This window comes from Protomyctophum bolini, assembly GCF_963924005.1.
Source record: "Protomyctophum bolini genome assembly, chromosome: 17".
Classification (NCBI taxonomy): domain Eukaryota; kingdom Metazoa; phylum Chordata; class Actinopteri; order Myctophiformes; family Myctophidae; genus Protomyctophum; species Protomyctophum bolini.
In genome coordinates this window covers 36,973,097-36,995,817 of record NC_137878.1, presented here as the reverse complement: position 1 = coordinate 36,995,817, position 22,721 = coordinate 36,973,097, and the positions used below count along the sequence as shown (strand labels likewise).

The window sequence follows — 22,721 nt, the reverse complement described above, 5'->3', positions numbered from 1 at the left end:
AATAACAGTTACACTGAATGTATGGTACTGTATGAATCAATGTACTAGTATGCTTTATCAATCACTGTAGTACTCGCAATAAAGCATTCATTGTTAATGTCCATGCACACTTGTATCATGTTGTGTAAAATAAACCTCTCTCTCTCTCTCTCTCTCTCTCTCTCTCAAATTTCAACTTGCTATTTTTTTATTATCGTATTGCTTTTAATTCTTATCTGTTGTTTTTCTATTCTTAATAATGTCGTTGGAGTACTTAGAAAAGCGCTATTTAAAATCCAGATATTGTTATTTCAAAGCACAGTATAGCACTTATTGTGCATCTGAGCCAAAGCCAATACAGTGGGTTAAATATAGAACAACACGAGGGGGGCTCGCCTCGCACTCACTTTAACCCATTTTGGGCCGAAACCCCTTTTGGTGTTTTAAGCATTGTGTTCTACCTTAGCTATTGAAAAATAGCAAATCTACAAGCTTATAGCGCGCCACCGAGTGGCGCGCTATAAGCTTGTAGATATGCTATTTTTAAAAAGTCGTGAAAATGTGGCGCAAATCTTTGAATATATATATTTCAGAGCGAACATTTTTAACTCAAATATTTGCTTCTGGGGGGTCCCTGGAACTACATATTTTGAGATGGGGGGGGTCCGTGGCCCAATAGAGATAATTCTGGGGGTCCTTGACATGAAAAAGGTTGAGCACCACTGACATATAAACATGGGTTTTTCAGAAAGGATTTAAAAGCCTTTTTTTATCGACCTCAGCCCAAAATGGGTTAAAAGCTCCAATTTGATTCAAAGTCACAGCAACAATATGCTGCTGTGCTGTGAATAAAATTGGAGCTTTCAAAGTGGGTCGCGACTCGAGCCCCCTTCATGTCCTGTCGTTCTGTTTTTACAGTTTGACACAGCACCGAGAAACGGAGGATGTGTGGGTTTTTTTAGAACAAACCTGGCGGCCTGCATGTCACGCTTAAAAAATATATAGAAAAAATGCAAATTATGGAATAATAATAACAGCCTATAAAACATTAGTGATAAGCCTTTCTTAAAAACCACATGCAATGCATATTAAATCAGGATGGGATAATTAAACCCAGAGTCCCTCAAGCTGGGAAACACGTTTCAGCAAGTTTTATGTTTTATGCATTCACACACACAAACACACACACACACACACACACACACACACACACACACACACACACACACACACACACACACACACACACACACACACACACACACACACACACACACACACACACACACACACACACACACACACACACACACACACACACACACACACACACACACACACACACACACACACACACACACACACACACCCACACACCCAAAATGTTTGTATAAAAATGAAATGTTGACACATGAAGAATATTTAAGAGAATATTCATATTGGTTTCTGGATGGATTTTTAGTACACACACACACACACACAGATCCAGTTTAGCTTTTTTTCGTGCAAAACTATTGCTTGCAATGGATTCAGTGTCATGAAACTCCCCTAGTTTGACACATCACTTAAAGCATAATGACATTTTGAGAATGTTGCCTTATATACTGTAGGTAGCCCAACTTTCGGGAGCTGTCACAAAGTTTCCCAAGGGAAACAAATTGGAACAAATTGATAGGTGATAGTAGACACCTTTATGAACACATTTGTGAAGAAAGCTAGTGGTAATTCTTTTTTTTTCCAGATTCGCCACACATTTCGCAAGTTTCACGTATTATTATTTGGGTTGTTGACAGACTGTGCTTTAAAAATATATATATATATCGCAGGATTTTGTAACCCATTTTTCACCCGTGTCAATTATCTAATGTAATCCTGGGCTCTATACACACCCTCCGCCAACCTGGGGAGAGCAACGGACTGCTCCTTCATGCATGAGTGTCCAAGTTGCTCCTTTTACACCTGACAGGGGGGAGTTTCCCTGGTTGGACGTATATAGCGCGTGGAAGGAAGACGTTATTCCAACCAGTTCCTTTCCCCTCCATCAGGCGCCCCGGCTGGCCAGGGGGAGGCAGTTTAGACACCAGGATTGATGACAGACTGTGCTTAACCCATTCTGACCGGGAACCCGTTTTGGTGTTAGCATCATGTTATGCTTTAGCTATTGAAAAATAGCAGATCTACAAGCTCACCGAGTGGCGCGCTACGAGCTTGTAGGTCTGCTATTTTTGAAAAATCGAAGAGCGACTGACATTTTTAGAATCTGATCTCAGGTCAGAATGGGTTCATCAGACCAGTGTGTGTCCAGTGGAAAACCTCGTATGAATCTGATCTCAGGTCAGAATGGGTTAATGACAGTCTGATCACATCCACAACCAAATCACAAGTCAACTCACGTGGCATATTATATTCCCGTGCAGCAATTGTTGAGTAAATAAATGTCCCCACGTTATCCTGACAAACCAAGCAAACAAACAAACAGTCAGAGTGACTTGATTTTGGAAGAAGCCGACAGACAATACCGAATGCTGTCCAGCCAGTGAGCTGGGTTGGGATGCACTCTGTGTTGATTTTTAGAGCAAATTTTGACTTTAGTTTTAATAATGAATTGCATTTTTATAGCGCTTTTCCAAGTGCTCAAAGCGCTTTACAATGGTTCATTCATTCATACATTGGGAGGTGAAGCGGCGAACAGTCGACGCCAGCGTCCTCACTTCCCAATGTTTTAGTCATAGTCTCTTGATATGAATAGTTTTAATATAGATCTAGTCACATTTTAGTCACCTGGAATGTTTTAGTGTTAGTCTGTAGACGACTAAATAGCATAAGATGTTAGCCGACTAAATCTGCACTTTATTTAGTTATTATTTGTATTAGCGCGGCACCGAGTGCCGTGCTAAGAGCTTGTAGATCTGCTATTTTTGAAAAATCGTGAAAATGTGGCGCACATCTTTGAATATATATATTCTTTGCTTCAGCTAGGGAGGGTCCAGGTGGGGGTCGGCGGCCAAATACAGATAATTCCGGGGGTCCTTGACATTTAAAAAGGTTGAGCACCACTGACATATTAACAGGTTTATCAGAAAACTGTCAGGATTTAGAAGACATTTTTACAATCTGTTCTCAGTACAGGTCTAAATGGGTTAAGTAACAAATGTGAGTATTTTTTTAGTACCTGCGTGCCGTCGCCCGTCCTCCAGGGAGTGAACAGTCTGGTGGTCTGGTCTGAGCCCACGCTGATCAGGAAGTCCCCCTCGGGGTCCCAGCTCAGGTCCTGGACCGCGTTGAAGTGGCCCGATATCACCACCCCTGGACTCCACTCCCCCTAAAGGATGACATCACAAGGGGCAGTTGAAGTGACCTGATATCACCACCCCTGGACTCCACTCCCCCTAAAGGATGACATCACAAGGGGCAGTTGAAGTGACCTGATATCACCACCCCTGGACTCCACTCCCCCTATAGGATGACATCACAAGGGGCAGTTGAAGTGACCTGATGACATCACAAGGGGCAGTTGAAGTGTCACTTTCATGACTCGCTGGTTATCAAAAAGAGGTCCTTGGGAGCGGTTCCAGCGGGTCCCAACCAGAGAATGTAGTTAACATGGTGTCACAATCATTTTAACCTGGGCGGGAACCCCTTTTGGTGTTTTAAGCGTTACGTTAAATTTAAGCTATTGAAAAATAGCACATCTACAAGCTCTTGTAGGTCTGCTATTAAGCTCTTGTAGGTCTGGTAAGAACTTGTAGGTCTGCTATTTTTGAAAAATCGTTAAAATGTGCCTCAAATCTTTCCGAAAATTGTCATTAATTTATTTATTAATTTATTTAATTTCGACGTCAGGCCTGAATGGGTTAAGCACATTATCCATTTATACGGATATTAAATCTACAAGCTCACAGAGTAGTCACTGTGCCGCGCTAGCTGGGAGTTTATATATCGTGTTTATATTATGATGTTTGTAAAATATGGCATAATCTTTACATAGATCTTCTCTTCTGGGGGTCCATTACATGGCACAAACTATTTTCAAATGGGGGTCCGCAGGCAAATACAAATCAATTTGGGGGGACCATGACATGAAAAGGTTGGAGAACCAGTTCCATAACTTGACGCATAACAATACATCATTTGCATGGAGATGGTCATGCTCGATTAGTAGGGGGCGCAGAAATGGCTTCCGAAATGACATCCAGCATCACACTGTATATTGTGATCAAACGGTTACATTTTGCATTTTTTGGGGGGTATTTGCATTTGTCTACACTCATAGTTATGAGGGTCCCTGCCTTATTCTATTTTTTATATATATAATATATTATATGTATTTTTATATTTTTTACTTTTATGCCTTATATGCTTTTATGCCTTTATTGAAAGGGCAGTAGGCTGACAGGACAAACAACACTGCTGACTGTGCAAACAACCCGAACCCTCAGAACAAAAGGTGACCGTGCCTTTGCTGTGGCAGCCCCTGAGCTGTGGAACAACCTCCCCCTATTTATTACTAAAAACGCACCTTTTTTCCTTGACTTTCAATGTTATATTATGTTTTTCTATGCTCTGCTTGATGTATTTGTATTTTGCTTTAATTTATTTTGTTGTGAAGCACCTTGGTTGTGTTATAATGTGCTATATAAATAAAGTCTGATTCGATACGCAGAAAAGGCTGTCGGGATCGGACTCGAACCTGCGACGCGCTGTCAGGCTACACTGAGCCTAGGTGACCGGACCTCTACACCAAAGGTCCAGGGCCTAATGGTTTATCTTACTGGGGGTCTGTCAAGGAAATGTGGAATACCTAAGTTGTACATTTAAGGATCATAAACCAAACCATGAGAAGCTGTTTTCTGTGACCTGTGACTTGTGTGGTCTGGAGGGGTCTTCTGATGTCATGTGTTAAGACCCACCTACCCCTGGGGGGTGGTGGGTAATAATGTATTAAGCTGAAGCCTGACTGAGATGTGTTGAGTCAGTACGGTGTTCCATTGCAACGCTTCACTACTGTCTCCGTATTCGAATACATTCTATTCCAATACTCTGAAACTCTGAATTGTGTCTGTCTCATTATTGTTGTTTCAACTGTGTTATAAGTGCTCACCGACAGATTTCTATAACAGGTCCTTGAAATGGGAAAACACGGGTTAAGAATGACTGGTTTAGATTAATTAGTTCAGACTATTATCAGTAAGAACCTGTTAAATCATGATCCATGACACAATATTTTCTGTACAGCAATGTGTTAACATTGCGTTGGAAAAAGTACTATATAGTGGATTGGATTGGGAAAAAAATAACAAAATAAACGAATAAACTAAACTAAAATGAACTAAATTAAACCAGTTAAAATAAGGTAATTTTAACTGTTCCAACTTTCTCTCCTAACAAAACATTCCCTTCAAACGATTCTCTTTAAATAGATGTTCTCTTCATTTCTAGAGGGACGTCCACCACAGCCAAACAACGTTGTTCTACAACACTGTATACAACAATAATAGTAATAACCTTTACCTCAACCCAGCTCATTTACATCATTTGATATAGCAAAGTAATATGTCTGCTGCACATGCAGTACACGAGTGGTGTTATTAAGTCATGTTCATAAAAGAAAAGAAATTCAGATTTACAATGATTCTAACCCACCCTCTTCGATTTTAAATAAGATATTTTTTTAAATAGTTCACCTAATGATCACTGTTGCTGTTTTTATGTGAATGCATTTTATATAGTATTTGAATGCATCTGTGTATTTTAGTTTTATTGATGTAACTGTGCCAAAGACACATTTCATTTTATGTAAATCTGATGGACAATAAAGTTTTCTTTATCTTTATTGAGGTGATTGGCTGGTTTCTTCAGGAGACCACAAGACAATTTACACTTTAGGCATTTAGCAGACGCTCTTAATCCAGAGCGATTTACTGTATACATTAAGCACAAGGGGAGTTAAATGCAAATTCCCATCGAAAAGGAGGTGTCATTGTAAAAAATGTGACTTTTATCAGTTGCTGGCCATCCCTAGATAGATAGTAGCGGTGTGGACATTGATGGAAGCAAAAGAAAATATCACAACTGAAACGTATTTGCATGACCAAGTCCTCCTTTCCTTAACCCATTCTGACCTGAGATCAGATTCATACGAGGTTTCCACTGGACACACACTGGTCTGATTAACCCATTCTGACCTGAGATCAGATTCTAAAAATGTCAGTCGTTCTTCGATTTTTTCAAAAATAGCAGACCTACAAGCTCGTAGCGCGCCACTCGGTGGCGCGCTATGAGCTTGTAGATCTGCTATTTTTCAATAGCTAAAGCATAACATGATGCCAAACACCAAAATGGGTTCCCGGTCAGAATGGGTTAATGTGCGATTTGTGAAACAGTGTGACACACACACACACACACACACACACACACGGTTTCAGCCATATCATTCCTGCTGTTCCACAACAGGAGGCCTATACCCATGGTCGTAGCATGCAGATTAAGCCACCATGCATGTCTAAGTACAAACAGCTTGTACGGTGACACCGCGGAAGGCTCATTAAATGTTCCCCCTGCATGTGAACGGTGCGCATCAATCTCACAGGTGTGTGAACTAGAAATAGCTCAGGTTGCTTTAACCCATTTAGGCCTGACGTCAACAAAAAAAAAAGAAAAAAAAGTCTTCTAAATCCTGACATGTCAGTCATTCTCAAACATTTTCATGTCAAGGACCCTCAGAATTATACGTAATTGGCCGCCGACCCCCATCTGAAAATATGTTATTCCAGGGACCCCCACCCAGAAGCAAAGATTTGAGTTAAAACGTTCTCTCTGAAAGAATATATATATAAGATTTGCGCCCCTTTCTCACAATTTCTAAATTTCTAAATTTCTAAAAATAGCAGACCTACAAGCTCGTAGCGCGGCACCGAGTGCCGCGCTACGAGCTTGTAGGTAGAAATTGTAGAAAAATTGTAGAAATTTAGAAATTGTAGATCTGCTATTTTTCAATAGCTAAAGTATACCATAACGCGTCAAACACCAAACGAGGTTCCCGCCCAGAATGGATTAATTAGGAATTACATTTTCGTCCATTAACTAATCCCTTTGAAAGCTAGCGGGAAGCCGCCGCCGCGCCGAGCTCCGTATCTCGTCTTCAAAGGGAAGTGTAATTGGAACGGAACCGTCCGTGAACCCGGGCCGTGACCTCACACCTCCACGCCGCGTCTCCCGGGGAACGCCAGGCGCGGTTATAGTCACGGTGACTGACAGACAGTCAGGGGAGGTGGTGGGACTAATTAGACAAAAAAATCACCGTTATCTATGGCTCTCCATCTTCTCAGACACGCACACACGCACGCCGTCGCACGCATGCAGCCACGTACGCGCACACACACACACACACACACAGTGGATCAGGTGTAGAGTGGCCGGATGGGAACCCCAAGGTTCCCAGTTCGAACCCGCAGGCTCCCCCAGAGTTAGTGTCGAAGTGTCCTTGAGCAAGACACTGAACCCCTAATTGCTCCCAATGTTTTCTGTTTTCATGCCTTGCATGGTTTCCACCCGCCATCGGTGTGTGAATGTGTGTGTGTGTATGTGTGTGTGTGTGTGAATGGGTGAATGTAATGCACAATCTATGTAAAATACTTGGATAAAGGCGCCATTTACACACCACCATTTACACACACAGGTTAGCCTAAGAACTACTCCTACAGCAGATATAGTCATAGCTGATAGCTGCTACCTTTAACCCATTCTGACCTGAGATCAGATTCATACGAGGTTTCCACTGGACACACACTGGTCTGATGAACCCATTCTGACCTGAGATCAGATTTAAAAAACGTCAGTCGTTCTTAGATTTTTCATTAATAGCAGACCTACAAGCTCATAGCGCGCCACTCGGTGGCGCGCTATGAGCTTGTAGATCTGCTATTTTTCAATAGCTAAAGCATAACATGATGCCAACACCAAAATGGGTTCCCGGTCAGAATGGGTTAAAGGCGCAGTGAAACGGAAATGGAGAACAACATGAAAATGGTGTTTCCACATGAAACACCGGTCTGAAGTTTCTGAACCAATCAGAGTGTCGCATCCCTTCAGGCGATGGGACGGTAGCTAGGGACGGTGGCTAATGCTATGCGCAACAGCGTGGTGTTGTTTGTTTATAAATCAGGCGGTCGCCCAGCACAACCAGTTTACTGTTATGTGGCTTATTTCTACCCTATAATGTTTTCAGAAACATATTTTAGCGTGATGATTAAGTTGAAACCGAGTAATACACTGTCTGAATGTTATCTTGAATGGAAATAAAAACGGAGAAATCTGTAATCAGAAGCAGCTGTGTTGCATGGATGCGCAGACATGGGGAATTAAACATGTGAGCTTCATTTTTATTGGCTTTTATCGATGTGTACCTGTACACGTCATCACGCAGCACGTTTTCGTTTTAATAAATAAATAATACAATCGTTTTTATGGACCTTTGATATAAAAACACACAGAAATGAGAATTTTCCCATTGTTTTGGCATCCATTGTTAGGTATGCCCATATGATGACCACGGATATGGTCTAAAAGTGTGAAAAACTTATTTTTCATTTCACTGCGCCTTTAAACACATTTTTAGATCCGAGGCTTTGCATGTATACTTTTTCAATAGTTTTGAGAAGACATTCTGCTGTGTGTCCCAAAGTGACTGCAAACGATTGCTGCCATTTGTTTCAAAAAGCTTAATACCCTGTAAATATATAATGTTTATATATATGTTTAGCTCTGTTTACACAATGACGTACCCCCTCCAACTGTATTATACTTTCCTCATTTTAAAACAGTTTGTATTATATTTTGACTCTTGCTTTGGCAATGTAAAACGTACGTTTTAATTAGGCCTAAGGCCGATTCTAAAAACGCCTTCTAAAGCCTGACCTAAGTTTTCTGAAAAACTTCAAATATTTATATAGCAGCATACTTTTTTTTTGTATTTTTTTAATACTGTACATACTGTACAGAACCCAAAAATGGGTTCCCGGCCTGAGGGGGTAAAACACCAAAAGGGGTTCCCGCCCAGAATGGGTTAAGTGACAACACACAAATGTGTGTGTGTGTGTGGGGAGAAATCAATTGGCAAAAAATATAATATAATAATAATAATAATAATAATAATACAAAAATAAATGGAAGGCCCTCATCACTCACCTGTTTGAGGTACCAGAGGTGCAGCGCTCTGTGGAAGGCCCTCATCACTCACCTGTTTGAGGTACCAGAGGTGCAGCGCTCCGTGGAAGGCCCTCATCACTCACCTGTTTGAGGCACCAGAGGTGCAGCGCTCCGTGGAAGGCCCTCATCACTCACCTGTTTGAGGCACCAGAGGTGCAGCGCTCCATGGAAGGCCCTCATCACTCACCTGTTTGAGGTACCAGAGGTGCAGCGCTCCGTGGAAGGCCCTCATCACTCACCTGTTTGAGGCACCAGAGGTGCAGCGCTCCGTGGAAGGCCCTCATCACTCACCTGGTTGAGGCACCAGAGGTGTAGATGCTCCATGGAAGGCCCTCATCACTCACCTGGTTGAGGCACCAGAGGTGCAGCGCTCCGTGGAAGGCGTGTGCCACCATCATGGAGCCGTCGGGACTCATCTGACAGCCGTAGAAACCCAGAGTGTTCCCGCCAACCTCCCCTACGCGCACCTGGAGGGAGAATAAAGATACAATTAAATCTCACGACTGATGATGAAATGTAGTGTTTTAGATAACTATCATACTAAACCTATGGTGTTGCTATTATACAAACTGCCAAACTTTGCGTTTGTGACAATCTGTGTTTATGGATTGGACGATGCTTCTAAACATGTATTATATTGCTAGTTTGACCACTTCAAAATACTCTTTCATCTTACTATAACCAAATGACAGAAAATATGAGATCCACAAGCTCATGTCCGGTGCACGACATGCTTTCATAGAGCACACGCTGCCTTCTATAGTCTAGAATCTAAATTGTTGCGTTTCACAGCTGTCTTAGCGTGTTGTACAGTTTCACAGCTGTCTTAGCGTGTTGTACCAGAAATATAGAAGTGAAGAAATAGACGAAGGAATAATAACACTAGAGTAAATAAATAACACACCAGGAGGCATCAGTACGACACACGTCACTGAGCAGATTTATTCACGCCTGGTTATATACAGATTAGTCAACAAGCACTTCCGGTCTGGGTTTGTTACTTCACATTAAGAGTCAATCAATAATTAAAAAAAAATATATATATACACAATATAGATCATATTCCAACACAAATGACTGCAATCAGTTGACTGAGAACTTTAATCCATGGAGACGTGGAAGAACAGAACTAGACTGAATGTTGCACAACAGACGCTCCCAGCCTGTGGAGCGATGGGATCGGTTTTGATATCAATAATCTCTGTCCTTTTTATCAATCTCCGTCCTGAGCACTGGGCGTTACCAATTGATTGAACGGAGAACTACCCGCTCAGGGTGTTGATATTAATAATAATAGTTCATTTTTTTTGTTCTGGTTCCATTTCCATATGGCATATTGGCATATGGAATATGCAACAAATGAAGAACCCCTGAACCTTGAGAAAAGGGAGTTTATTCAATCCAAAGCCTTCGCTGTCTTTCCTGACAGCGAGGACGGCGCCTTGGGGTTACACATTCACGTTGAGCACTCTCACGATAAGATGAGATAAGATAAACCACTGTTGATCCCAGAAGGGAAATAATTCTGATATCATTATCATAGCAGCAACAGCAACAAAGCACAAGAACAGATAAGAGTGTAAAAGTCAAGAACCAAACCACATATAAAATAAATAAAAGAAATGCACAGACCTGCTGTATAGGAGGAACCAAATGGGTCTGTAACTCAGAGAGAGTACAAATTGGTAGGTTTCATTCATACAAAAATTGTCATAACATATCAACTCACGTCCACAACTACTATTATTTTGTCACAGTCTTACTAAGGGATGTGTCACCATCCTTACACACAATTGTTAGAACATGAAGCATTTCTTATTATACGCTAGTTCTACATGTAGTCACAGGTTAAGTACAATGGACAGTATGCACTCTGTAACATTAAGACGTACTCCTGCCATGCTCAATGTAGAACGTTCAAGTAAAAGATGTGTAGACTGTTTAATTTAATAATTAGTCCTATCATGTTCCTTATATTAATAGTTTGGCATGCAGGATGTAAAATGAAGCAGTTCTTGTCACTGTATTGTTCACAGTACAAGTTGAAGGTGAAGCACATGTGTTGTGATGAGATTTCTGTAATGAACACATAAAGGATAGCTGTGTGTGTGTAGCTGTAACACTTTATTTGAAAAAGTTACGGATAGATATTTTCCGTTACAATTTTATGAAGACAACATAATACAGAGAATCTAAACATAAAATCAAACTAAGTCATTGAAATACACTGATGATATGTTAGTCCAAACAACACATGTCAACACGGAGACAAGTTACAATTGCACCACTAGTCCGTGAATATTAATGAATGTGACATTTTAATTGCTGAAGAATGTGGGCAAACACTGCTTCTCATATTGTTATATCAATATTGATAAAAAATGATTAAAACAATTGATGTATAGTACATCATGTTTAATGTAGCTAGCTGGACTAAACTGAATAATTTACATTAAGTGTCAAGATAATGCCTTATTTGAAGAAAAGAAAACACTCATCATTTAACAGCTTTTTCCTCTTTATGACACATCTTCATGTGTGTTTTTAGATTGCAATTCTGACTAAATTCTTTTTCACAAACTGTACACGTAAATGGTTTTTCCCCTGTATGAGTCCTCATGTGTATTTTGAATGCCACATTATGAATACAGCCCTTGCCACAAACTGTACATGTAAAGGGCCTTTCCCCTGTGTGAGTCCTCATGTGTACTTTTAGACTACTTTTTTGACTGCAGCCCATGCCACAAACTGTACACGTAAAGGGCTTTTCCCCTGTATGAGTCATCATGTGTCGTTTTAGACAAGTCTTTAGATTAAAGCCTTTGTCACAAACTGTACACGTAAAGGGCTTTTCCTTTGTATGAGTCATCATGTGTAATTTTAGATTATCCTTTCGGCTTAAGCCTGTGCCACAAACTGTACACGTAACAGGTTTTTCCCCTGTGTGAGTCAACATGTGTGATTTTAGACTACCCCTTTGACTAAAGCCTGTGCCACAAACTGTACACGTAAAGGGCTTTTCCCCTGTGTGAGTCAACATGTGTCGTTTTAGATCACCCCTACGGCTAAAGCCTTTGTCACACACTGTACAAACAAATGGCTTTTCCCCTGAATTAATCATTGTGTGCGCCTTCAGATGTTGCTCCATATGTTGAGATGAGGTGCTGGCTACAGGTTCTATTTGTATGTTTTCATCATCATCTTCGTGTTTCACTAATAGTAATGTCTCTGTTGATCCACCATTCTCCTCTGATCTTTGAAGTAGCTCATCATGTTCCTCTTTAATCTGTGGAGACGCTGGTTCCTCTTTGATCAGACTGGAGGTTCTCTCATCATGTTCTTCTTTAATCTGTGGAGACGCTGGTTCCTCTTTGATCAGACTGGAGGTTCTCTCCTCATGTTCTTCTTTAATCTGTGGAGTAGCTGGTTCCTCCTGGACCAGACTGGATATTCTCTCCTCCTGTTCTTCTTTAATCTGTGGAGACTCTGGTTCCTCCTGGACCAGACTGGAGGTTATCTCCTCCTGTTCGACTTTAATCTGTGGAGGCTCTGGATCCTCCTGGACCAGACTAGAGGTTCTCTGCTGCTGCTCAGTGAATACCTCCTCTTTACACACAAGGAGGTGTATGGAGTCTAGACAGAAGATAGAGAAGAGAAACACATTATTACATGTTTGAACATGACACTTCTACTGTTAGTTCCATATCTGTCCTAATGTTTTGATTCCAGTGTGAAGTGTCACACAATTGATTGTTTCTTACCTCAACAATGCTTCATTTCTAAAACAAGCCTCTCCTTGTTTCTCAAATATAATTTCTTATTAGCACCAAACCTATTGCTATCTGGTATATCCACAGAGACTGGATTTGATGCATTTGTGTTAAAACATGTTCAAGCCTGTAACTGTTAACATAGTAAAGGTTTTACCAACCTGTTCTGTGTAGCTTGACTATTGGTTTTAAAACCATATCCAGTAGTCTGCGTTGGCGGTCAGTTTCTTGCTTGATTTGGAAAGCTTCATCCTCGTACTCTGTTAGAATTATTCCAATGACCCCAAATATCTCTTCAGCAGCAGCAGATAGTCTCTGGTTGACCAAGGACTTTAATGTTTGAAGTAAAGCCATAACTCGAAAATATTATAAAAGTAGTAGAACCAAAACAAAGACTAAATGCTAATTGATGCTTGAAATGCTCAGCTAGTGCAGAGAGAAGTTCAGCTCTTAACAACTAGCAGAGATTAAAGTGACACAAAGCAGACCAAGCTCTTGTTAAATACTAACAGTGGGCCCTGATGGTCCAATCAGAGTGAGTGGGGCGGGACACACCAAGAACTAAACGGGCCAATCACTGCTCACAACAAAATCAGGTACAGCAGTGTTATGTAACTTTTCGAATCTACCCTGGATTTGAACGGAAATTAAGATCATTTAAATAAATTATATACATTGTCAGTGTAGAAAAAAAATTCTCAATGAAAGGATTTTATATAACAGAGTTTTTTTCTAGGATCATAAAGCAAATCTATCCCAAATGACCATAGAGATATGAATAGTTGACCCAGTGTTAAGATTTAAGAACTGATGTTCAACTTTCTTTATATTTCTGAAGACATTCAGCATTCTGAGTCATCAGACTCTGTTACATAAAACATCTGTTGGAAATAAAACATTTAATCTGACTTTGAAGGTGATATTGTGACTGTTAAAGTTCTGAGTCCATTAACTGGCTCAATGGTCCATCATGTTTGTCCACTTCTGATTTCCCAAACCTTTTCAGCTCAACACCAAAATATACATATCTTGAATGGAAATATACTTAAACAATTATATATTATTTTGTATAGGATTCATTCACGATTGATCCTATCAAGCCCTATTTTATAATGTGTTTTGTTGTAAATTATGAAAATAGCCGATCTAGAAGCTGAGAATATATTGTATAGTTTTGACATGTTCTGCACATGTAGTTTTAACTTGATATGATGAAAATCAAGCCTGTCTGGCGTTTAAAGAGCAATTTCACCCCTTTTGCAACCGTGTCTTATTTTAATGATGTTTGGGAAACAAACACTTTTTTTGTGTGTAATACGTGTTTTTAGATATTTTAGTATTTCAAAGTGCCAATGATGTCATAGACACTGGTCTCACTTCCTTCCTGAAGTACATGTCTTGTAGTAATCCAGCAGTGAGACCAGTGTCCATGACATCACAGACACTTTTAAATACTAAAATGTCTAAAAACACACATTTCCCACATAAACCCCCCAGGAAAGATATGGTTGCAAAAGGGCTGAAGTGGCCCTTTAAACATGCATGTGTGAAATGTCTATTTGACCATGAGAGAATGACTTCATACAATGACTATTGCTGTGTGCAGTGGGTGCGGTGAATTTAGGATTAGGAATGTGACAAGTTGCTTTTGTCACCTATCAGATGTTGTCACAGGGATGCTAAGTGTTTCCCAGTCTAAATAATTTAAATGCAAATGATTCCCAATCCTATAAATACATGTTCCTCTCCATTCACACAATGCTGTAGGAGTCTACTTATCACACTAAAAGGATCACATGCAAATTGGTTGGTCGATCCATTCAGCAATAGGGTTACACACCCTAACCCATTATCACCTGTCCATTAACAATGGGACAGACATGCTCCTAAACATTCCACAACATTCACAACCCATTTCTTCTAACACGGTAGATCGAGGTAGAATTCCTGTGTCCTACGACTAGAAATAATAATGCAGGCTCCCCTGTGAGTCATCATGTGTCGTTTTAGATCACTCTCAGCCTGTGGAGCGATGCGATCGGTTCTGATATAAATAATCTCTGTCCTTTTTTTATCAATCTCCGTCCTGAGCGCTGGGCGTTACTAATTGATTGAACGGAGAACTCCGTCCTACCCGCTCAGGGTGTTATTATTAATAATAGTTCATGTATATGTTCTGTTTCCTTTTCCATATGGCATATTGGACAATGAAGAACCCCTGAACCTTGAGAAAAGGGAGTTTATTCAATCCAAAGCCTTCGCTGTCTTTCCTGACAGCGAGGACGGCGCCTTGGGGTTACACATTCACGTCGAGCACTCTCACGATAAGATGAGAAAAGATAAACCACTGTTGATCCCAGAAGGGAAATAATTCTGATATCATTATCATAGCAGCAACAGCAGTGAGAATGACAAAGCACAAGAACAGATAAGAGTGTAAAAGTCAAGAACCAAACCACATATAAAATAAATAGAAGACAATGCACAGACCTGCTGGTTAGGAGGAACCAAATGGGTCTGTAACTCAGAGAGAGTACAAATTGGTATGTTTCATTCATATCCATTGTCAGATAAAATATCAACTCACGTCCACAACTACTATTATTTTGTCACAGTATTACTAAGGGATGCGTCACCATCCTTAGACAATTGTTAGAACATGAAGCATTTCTTATTATACGCTAGATATACATGTAGTCACAGGTTAAGTACAATGGACAGGATTCACTTTAAGACGTACTCCTGCCATGTTCAATGTAGAACGTTCAAGTAAAAGATGTGTAGACTGTTTAATTTAATAACTAGTACTATCATGTTCCTTATAGTAATAGTTTGGCATGCAGGATGTAAAATGAAGCAGTTCTTGTCGCTGTATTGTTCACAGTACAAGTTGAAGGTGAAGCACATGTGTTGTGATGAGCTTTCTGTAATGAACACACAAAGGATAGCTGTGTGTGTGTAGCTGTAACACTTTATTTGAAAAAGAAGAAATTACGGATATATATTTTCCGTTACAATTTTATGAAGACAACATAATACAGATAATCTAAACATAAAATCAAACTAAGTCATTGAAATACACTATGATGATATGTTAGTCCAAACAACACAGAGACAAGTTACAATTGCACCAATAGTCTGTGAATATTAATGAATGTGACATTTTAATTGCTGAAGAATGTGGGCAAACACTGCTTCTCATATTGTTATATCAATATTGATAAAAATTGATTAAAACAATTGATGTATAGTACATCATGTTTAATGTAGCTAGCTGGACTAAACTGAATAATTGACATTAAGTGTCAAGATAATGCCTTATTTGAAGAAAAGAAAACACTCATCATTTAACAGCTTTTTCCTCTTTATGACACATCTTCATGTGTGTTTTTAGATTGCAATTCCGACTAAATTATTTTTCACAAACTGTACACGTAAAGAGCTTTTCCCCTGTGTGAGTCCTCATGTGTACTTTTAGACTACTTTTTTGACTGCAGCCCATGCCACAAACTGTAGGGCTTTTCCCCTGTATGAGTCATCATGTGTGCTTTTAGATGACCCTCTTGAATGCAGCTCTTGCCACAAACTGTACACATAAAGGGCCTTTCCCCTGTATGAGTCATCATGTGTCGTTTTAGACAGGTCTTTAGATTAAAGCCTTTGTCACAAACTGTACACGTAAAGGGCTTTTCCTTTGTATGAGTCATCATGTGTACTTTTAGAGCATACTTTCGGCTTAAACCTGTGCCACAAACTGTACACGTAAAGGGCTTTTCCTTTGTATGAGTCATCATGTGTAATTTTAGAGCATACTTTCGGCATAAGCCTGTGCCACAAACTGTACACGTAACAGGTTTTTTCCCTGTGTGAGTCAACATGTGTGATTTTAGACTACCCCTTTGACTAAAGCCTGTGCCACAAACTGTACACGTAAAGGGCTTTTCCCCTGTGTGAGTCAACATGTGTCGTTTTAGATCACCCCTTTGTCTAAAGCCTTTGTCACACACTGTACAAACAAATGGCTTTCCCCCTGAATGAATCATTGTGTACGCCTTCAGATGTTGCTCCATATGTTGAGATGAGGTACTGGCTACAGGTTCCATTTGTATGTTTTCATCATCATCTTTGTGTTTCACTAATAGTAATGTCTCTGTTGACCCACCATCCTCCTCTGATCTTTGAAGTAGCTCATCATGTTCCTCTTTAATCTGTGGAGACGCTGGTTCCTCTTTGATCAGACTGGAGGTTCTCTCATCATGTTCTTCTTTAATCTGTGGAGACGCTGGTTCCTCTTTGATCAGACTGGAGGTTCTCTCCTCATGTTCTTCTTTAATCTGTGGAGTAGCTGGTTCCTCCTGGACCAGACTGGATATTCTCTCCTCCTGTTCTTCTTTAATCTGTGGAGACTCTGGTTCCTCCTGGACCAGACTGGAGGTTATCTCCTCCTGTTCGACTTTAATCTGTGGAGGCTCTGGATCCTCCTGGACCAGACTAGAGGTTCTCTGCTGCTGCTCAGTGAATACCTCCTCTTTACACACAAGGAGGTGTATGGAGTCTAGACAGAAGATAGAGAAGAGAAACACATTATTACATGTTTGAACATGACACTTCTACTGTTAGTTCCATATCTGTGCTAATGTTGTTTTGATTCCAGTGTGAAGTGTCACATAATTGATTGTTTCTTACCTCGACGATTCTTCATTTCTAAAACAAGCCTCTCCTTGTTTCTCAAATATAATTTCTCATTAGCTACAACCTATTGCTATCTGGTATATCCACAGAGACTGGATTGATGCATTTGTGTTAAAACATGTTCAAGCCTGTAACAGTTAACGTAGTAAAGGTTTTACCAACCTGTTCTGTGAAGCTTGACTATTGGTTGTAAAACCATATCCAGTAGTCTACGTTGGCAGTCAGTTTCTTGCTTGATGTGGAAAGCTTCATCCTCGTACTCCGTTACAATTCTTCCAACAACCCCAAATATCTCTTCAGCAGCAGCAGATAGTCTCTGGTTGACCAAGGACTTTAATGTTTGAAGTAAAGCCATAACTCGTAAATATTATAAAAGTAGTAGAACCAAAACAAAGACTAAATGCTAATTAATGCTTGAAATGCTCGGCTAGTGCAGAGAGAAGTTCAGCTCTTAACAACTAGCAGAGATTAAAGTCACACAAAGCAGACCAAGCTCTTGTTAAATACCAACAGTGGGCCCTGATGGTCCAATCAGAGTGAGTGGGGCGGGACACACCAAGAACTAAACGGGCCAATCACTGCTCACAACAAAATCAGGTACAGCAGTGTTATGTAACTTTTCTAATCTACCCTGGATTTGAACGGAAATTAAGATAATTTAAATAAATTATATACATTGTCAGTGTAGAAAAAAAATTCTCAATGAAAGGATTTTATATAACAGAGTTTTTTTCTAGGATCATAAAGCAAATCTATCCCAAATGACCATAGAGATATGAATAGTTGACCCAGTGTTAAGATTTAAGAACTGATGTTCAACTTCTTTATATTTCTGAAGACATTCAGCATTCTGAGTCATCAGACTCTGTTACATAAAACATCTGTTGGAAATAAAACATTTAATCTGACTTTGAAGGTGATTTTGTGACTGTTAAAGTTCTGAGTCCATTAACTGACTCAATGGTCCATCATGTTTGTCCACTTCTGATTTCCCAAACCTTTTCAGCTTGACACCAAAATATACATATCTTGAATGGAAATATACTTAAAAAATTATATATTATTTTGTATAGGATTAATTCACGATTGATCCTATCAAGCCCTATTTTATAATGTGTTTTGTAGTAGATGATGAAAATAGCCGATCTAGAAGCTGAGAATATATTGTATAGTTTTGACATGTTCTGCACATGTAGTTTTAACTTGAAATGATGAAAATCAAGCCTGTCTGGCGTTTAAAGGGCAATTTCACCCCTTTTGCAACCGTGTCTTATTTTAATGATGTTTGGGAAACAATAAACACTTTTTTTGTGTGTAATACGTGTTTTTAGATATTTTAGTATTTCAAAGTGCCAATGATGTCATAGACACTGGTCTCACTTCCTTCCTGAAGTACATTGTCTTGTAGTAATCCAGCAGTGAGACCAGTGTCCATGACATCACAGACACTTTTAAATACTAAAATGTCTAAAAACACACATTTCCCACATAAACCCCCCAGGAAAGATATGGTTGCAAAAGGGCTGAAGTGGCCCTTTAAACATGCATGTGTGAAATGTCTATTTGACCATGAGAGAATGACTTCATACAATGACTATTGCTGTGTGCAGTGGGTGCGGTGAATTTAGGATTAGGAATGTGACAAGTTGCTTTTGTCACCTATCAGATGTTGTCACAGGGATGCTAAGTGTTTCCCAGTCTAAATAATTTAAATGCAAATGTTTCCCAATCCTATAAATACATGTTCCTCTCCATTCACACAATACTGTAGGAGTAGGCTATATGCACTCTACTTATCACACTAAAAGGATCACATGCAAATTGGTTGGTCGATCCATTCAGCAATAGGTTTACACATCGTAACCCATTATCGCCTGTCCATTAACAATGAGACAGACATGCTCCTAAACATTCCACAACATTCACAACCCATTTATTCTAACACGGTAGATCGAGGTAGAATTCCTGTATCCTACGACTAGAAATAATAATGCACGCTCCCAGCCTGTGGAGCAATGCGATATCAATAATCTGTCCTTTTTATCAATCTCCGTCCTGAGCGCTGGGCGTTACTAATTGATTGATTAGAGAAGCCCGTCCTACCGGCTCAGGGTGTTAATATGAATAATAATAAGACATTCAGCATTCTGAGTCATCAGACTCTGTTACATAAAACATCTGTTGGAAATAAAACATTTAATCTGACTTTGAAGGTGATATTGTGACTGTTAAAGTTCTGAGTCCATTAACTGACTCAATGGTCCATCATGTTTGTCCACTTCTGATTTCCCAAACCTTTTCAGCTTGACACCAAAATATACATATCTTGAATGGAAATATACTTAAAAAATTATATATTATTTTGTATAGGATTAATTCACGATTGATCCTATCAAGCCCTATTTTATAATGTGTTTTGTAGTAGATGATGAAAATAGCCGATCTAGAAGCTGAGAATATATTGTATAGTTTTGACATGTTCTGCACATGTAGTTTTAACTTGAAATGATGAAAATCAAGCCTGTCTGGCGTTTAAAGGGCAATTTCACCCCTTTTGCAACCGTGTCTTATTTTAATGATGTTTGGGAAACAATAAACACTTTTTTTGTGTGTAATACGTGTTTTTAGATATTTTAGTATTTCAAAGTGCCAATGATGTCATAGACACTGGTCTCACTTCCTTCCTGAAGTACATTGTCTTGTAGTAATCCAGCAGTGAGACCAGTGTCCATGACATCACAGACACTTTTAAATACTAAAATGTCTAAAAACACACATTTCCCACATAAACCCCCCAGGAAAGATATGGTTGCAAAAGGGCTGAAGTGGCCCTTTAAACATGCATGTGTGAAATGTCTATTTGACCATGAGAGAATGACTTCATACAATGACTATTGCTGTGTGCAGTGGGTGCGGTGAATTTAGGATTAGGAATGTGACAAGTTGCTTTTGTCACCTATCAGATGTTGTCACAGGGATGCTAAGTGTTTCCCAGTCTAAATAATTTAAATGCAAATGTTTCCCAATCCTATAAATACATGTTCCTCTCCATTCACACAATACTGTAGGAGTAGGCTATATGCACTCTACTTATCACACTAAAAGGATCACATGCAAATTGGTTGGTCGATCCATTCAGCAATAGGTTTACACATCGTAACCCATTATCGCCTGTCCATTAACAATGAGACAGACATGCTCCTAAACATTCCACAACATTCACAACCCATTTATTCTAACACGGTAGATCGAGGTAGAATTCCTGTATCCTACGACTAGAAATAATAATGCACGCTCCCAGCCTGTGGAGCAATGCGATATCAATAATCTGTCCTTTTTATCAATCTCCGTCCTGAGCGCTGGGCGTTACTAATTGATTGATTAGAGAAGCCCGTCCTACCGGCTCAGGGTGTTAATATGAATAATAATAATAATAGTTCATTTTTTTTGTTCTGGTTCCATTTCCATATGGCATATTGGCATATGGAATATGCAACAATGAAGAACCCCTGAACCTTGAGAAAAGGGAGTTTATTCAATACAAAGCCTTCGCTGTCTTTCCTGACAGCGAGGACGGCGCCTTGGGGTTACACATTCACGTCGAGCACTCTCACGATAAGATGAGATAAGATAAACCACTGTTGATCCCAGAAGGGAAATAATTCTGATATCATTATCATAGCAGCAACAGCAGTGAGAATGACAAAGCACAAGAACAGATAAGAGTGTAAAAGTCAAGAACCAAACCACATATAAAATACATAAAAGACAATGCACAGACCTGCTGGTTAGGAGGAACCAAATGGGTCTGTAACTCAGAGAGAGTATGTTTCATTCATACCAATTGTCAGATAACATATCAACTCACGTCCACAACTACTATTATTTTTTCATAGTTTTAACCATCATCACAGTATGACTAAGGGATGTGTCACCATCATTATACACAATTGTTAGAAAATGAAGCATTTCTTATTATACGCTAGATCTACATGTAGTCACAGGTTAAGTATAATGGACAGTATGTACTCTGTAACATTAGGACGTACTCCTGCCATGTTCAATATAGAAAGTTCAGGTCAAAGATGTGTACTGTATAATTTAATTAATACTCCTATCATGTTCCTTATAGTAATAGTTTGGCATGCAGGATGTAAAATGAAGCCATTCTTATCACTGTATTGTTCACAGTACAAGTTGAAGGTGAAGCACATGTGTTGTGATGAGCTTTCTGTAATGAACACACAAAGGATGTGTAGCTGTCAACCCTTTATTTGAAAAAGAAGAAATTACGGATAGATATTTTCTGTTACAATTTTACGAAGACAACATAATACAGAGAATCTAAACATATAATCAACTAAACTGAATAATTAACATTAAGTGTCAACATAATGCCTTATTTGAAGAAAATAAAACACTCATCATTTAACAGCTTTTCCCTCTTTATGACACATCTTCATGTGTGTTTTTAGATTGCAATTCTGACTAAAGCCTTTTTCACAAACTGTACACGTAAATGGTTTGTCCCCTGTATGAGTCCTCATGTGTGCTTTTAGATTACCAATTTGATTACATTCTTTGCCACAAACTGTACACGTAAAGGGCCTTTCACCTGTATGAGTCATCATGTGTCGTTTTAGATCAGTCTTTACATTAAAGCCTTTGTCACACACTGTACAAACAAATGGCTTTTCCCCTGTATGAGTCCTCATGTGTACTTTTAAGTCCCCAGTTTGACAGTAGCCCTTGCCACAAACTGTACATGTAAAGGGCCTTTCCCCTGTATGAGTCCTCATGTGTACTTTTAACCCCCCAGTTTGACTGCAGCCCTTGCCACAAACTGTACACGTAAAGGGCCTTTGACCTGTATGAGTCATCATGTGTCGTTTTAGATCAGTCTTTAGATTAAAGCCTTTGTCACACACTGTACAAACAAATGGCTTTCCCCCTGCATGAATCATTGTGTGCGCCTTCAGATGTTCCTTGCGATTAAACATTTTACCACAATCTGCACAACAAAAACGTTTACCTATTTGACTGCTCATGGAGTGACTTTGTTTGCGTGATTTG

General features: G+C 39.5%; 1 protein-coding gene across 1 annotated transcript in view; it reads right to left on the bottom strand.

Annotated features, from left to right (window-relative positions):
* The window catches only part of elp2 (elongator acetyltransferase complex subunit 2), a gene marked incomplete at both ends in the record, with an annotated part of 103,861 nt that overhangs the window by 19,177 nt on the left and 61,963 nt on the right, over positions 1-22,721 (bottom strand). Inside the window, 2 exons of the mRNA XM_080787244.1 lie at positions 3,152-3,301; positions 9,531-9,653. Coding sequence (XP_080643370.1) covers positions 3,152-3,301; positions 9,531-9,653 — 273 coding nt within the window. The remainder of the gene's footprint in view (positions 1-3,151; positions 3,302-9,530; positions 9,654-22,721) is intronic.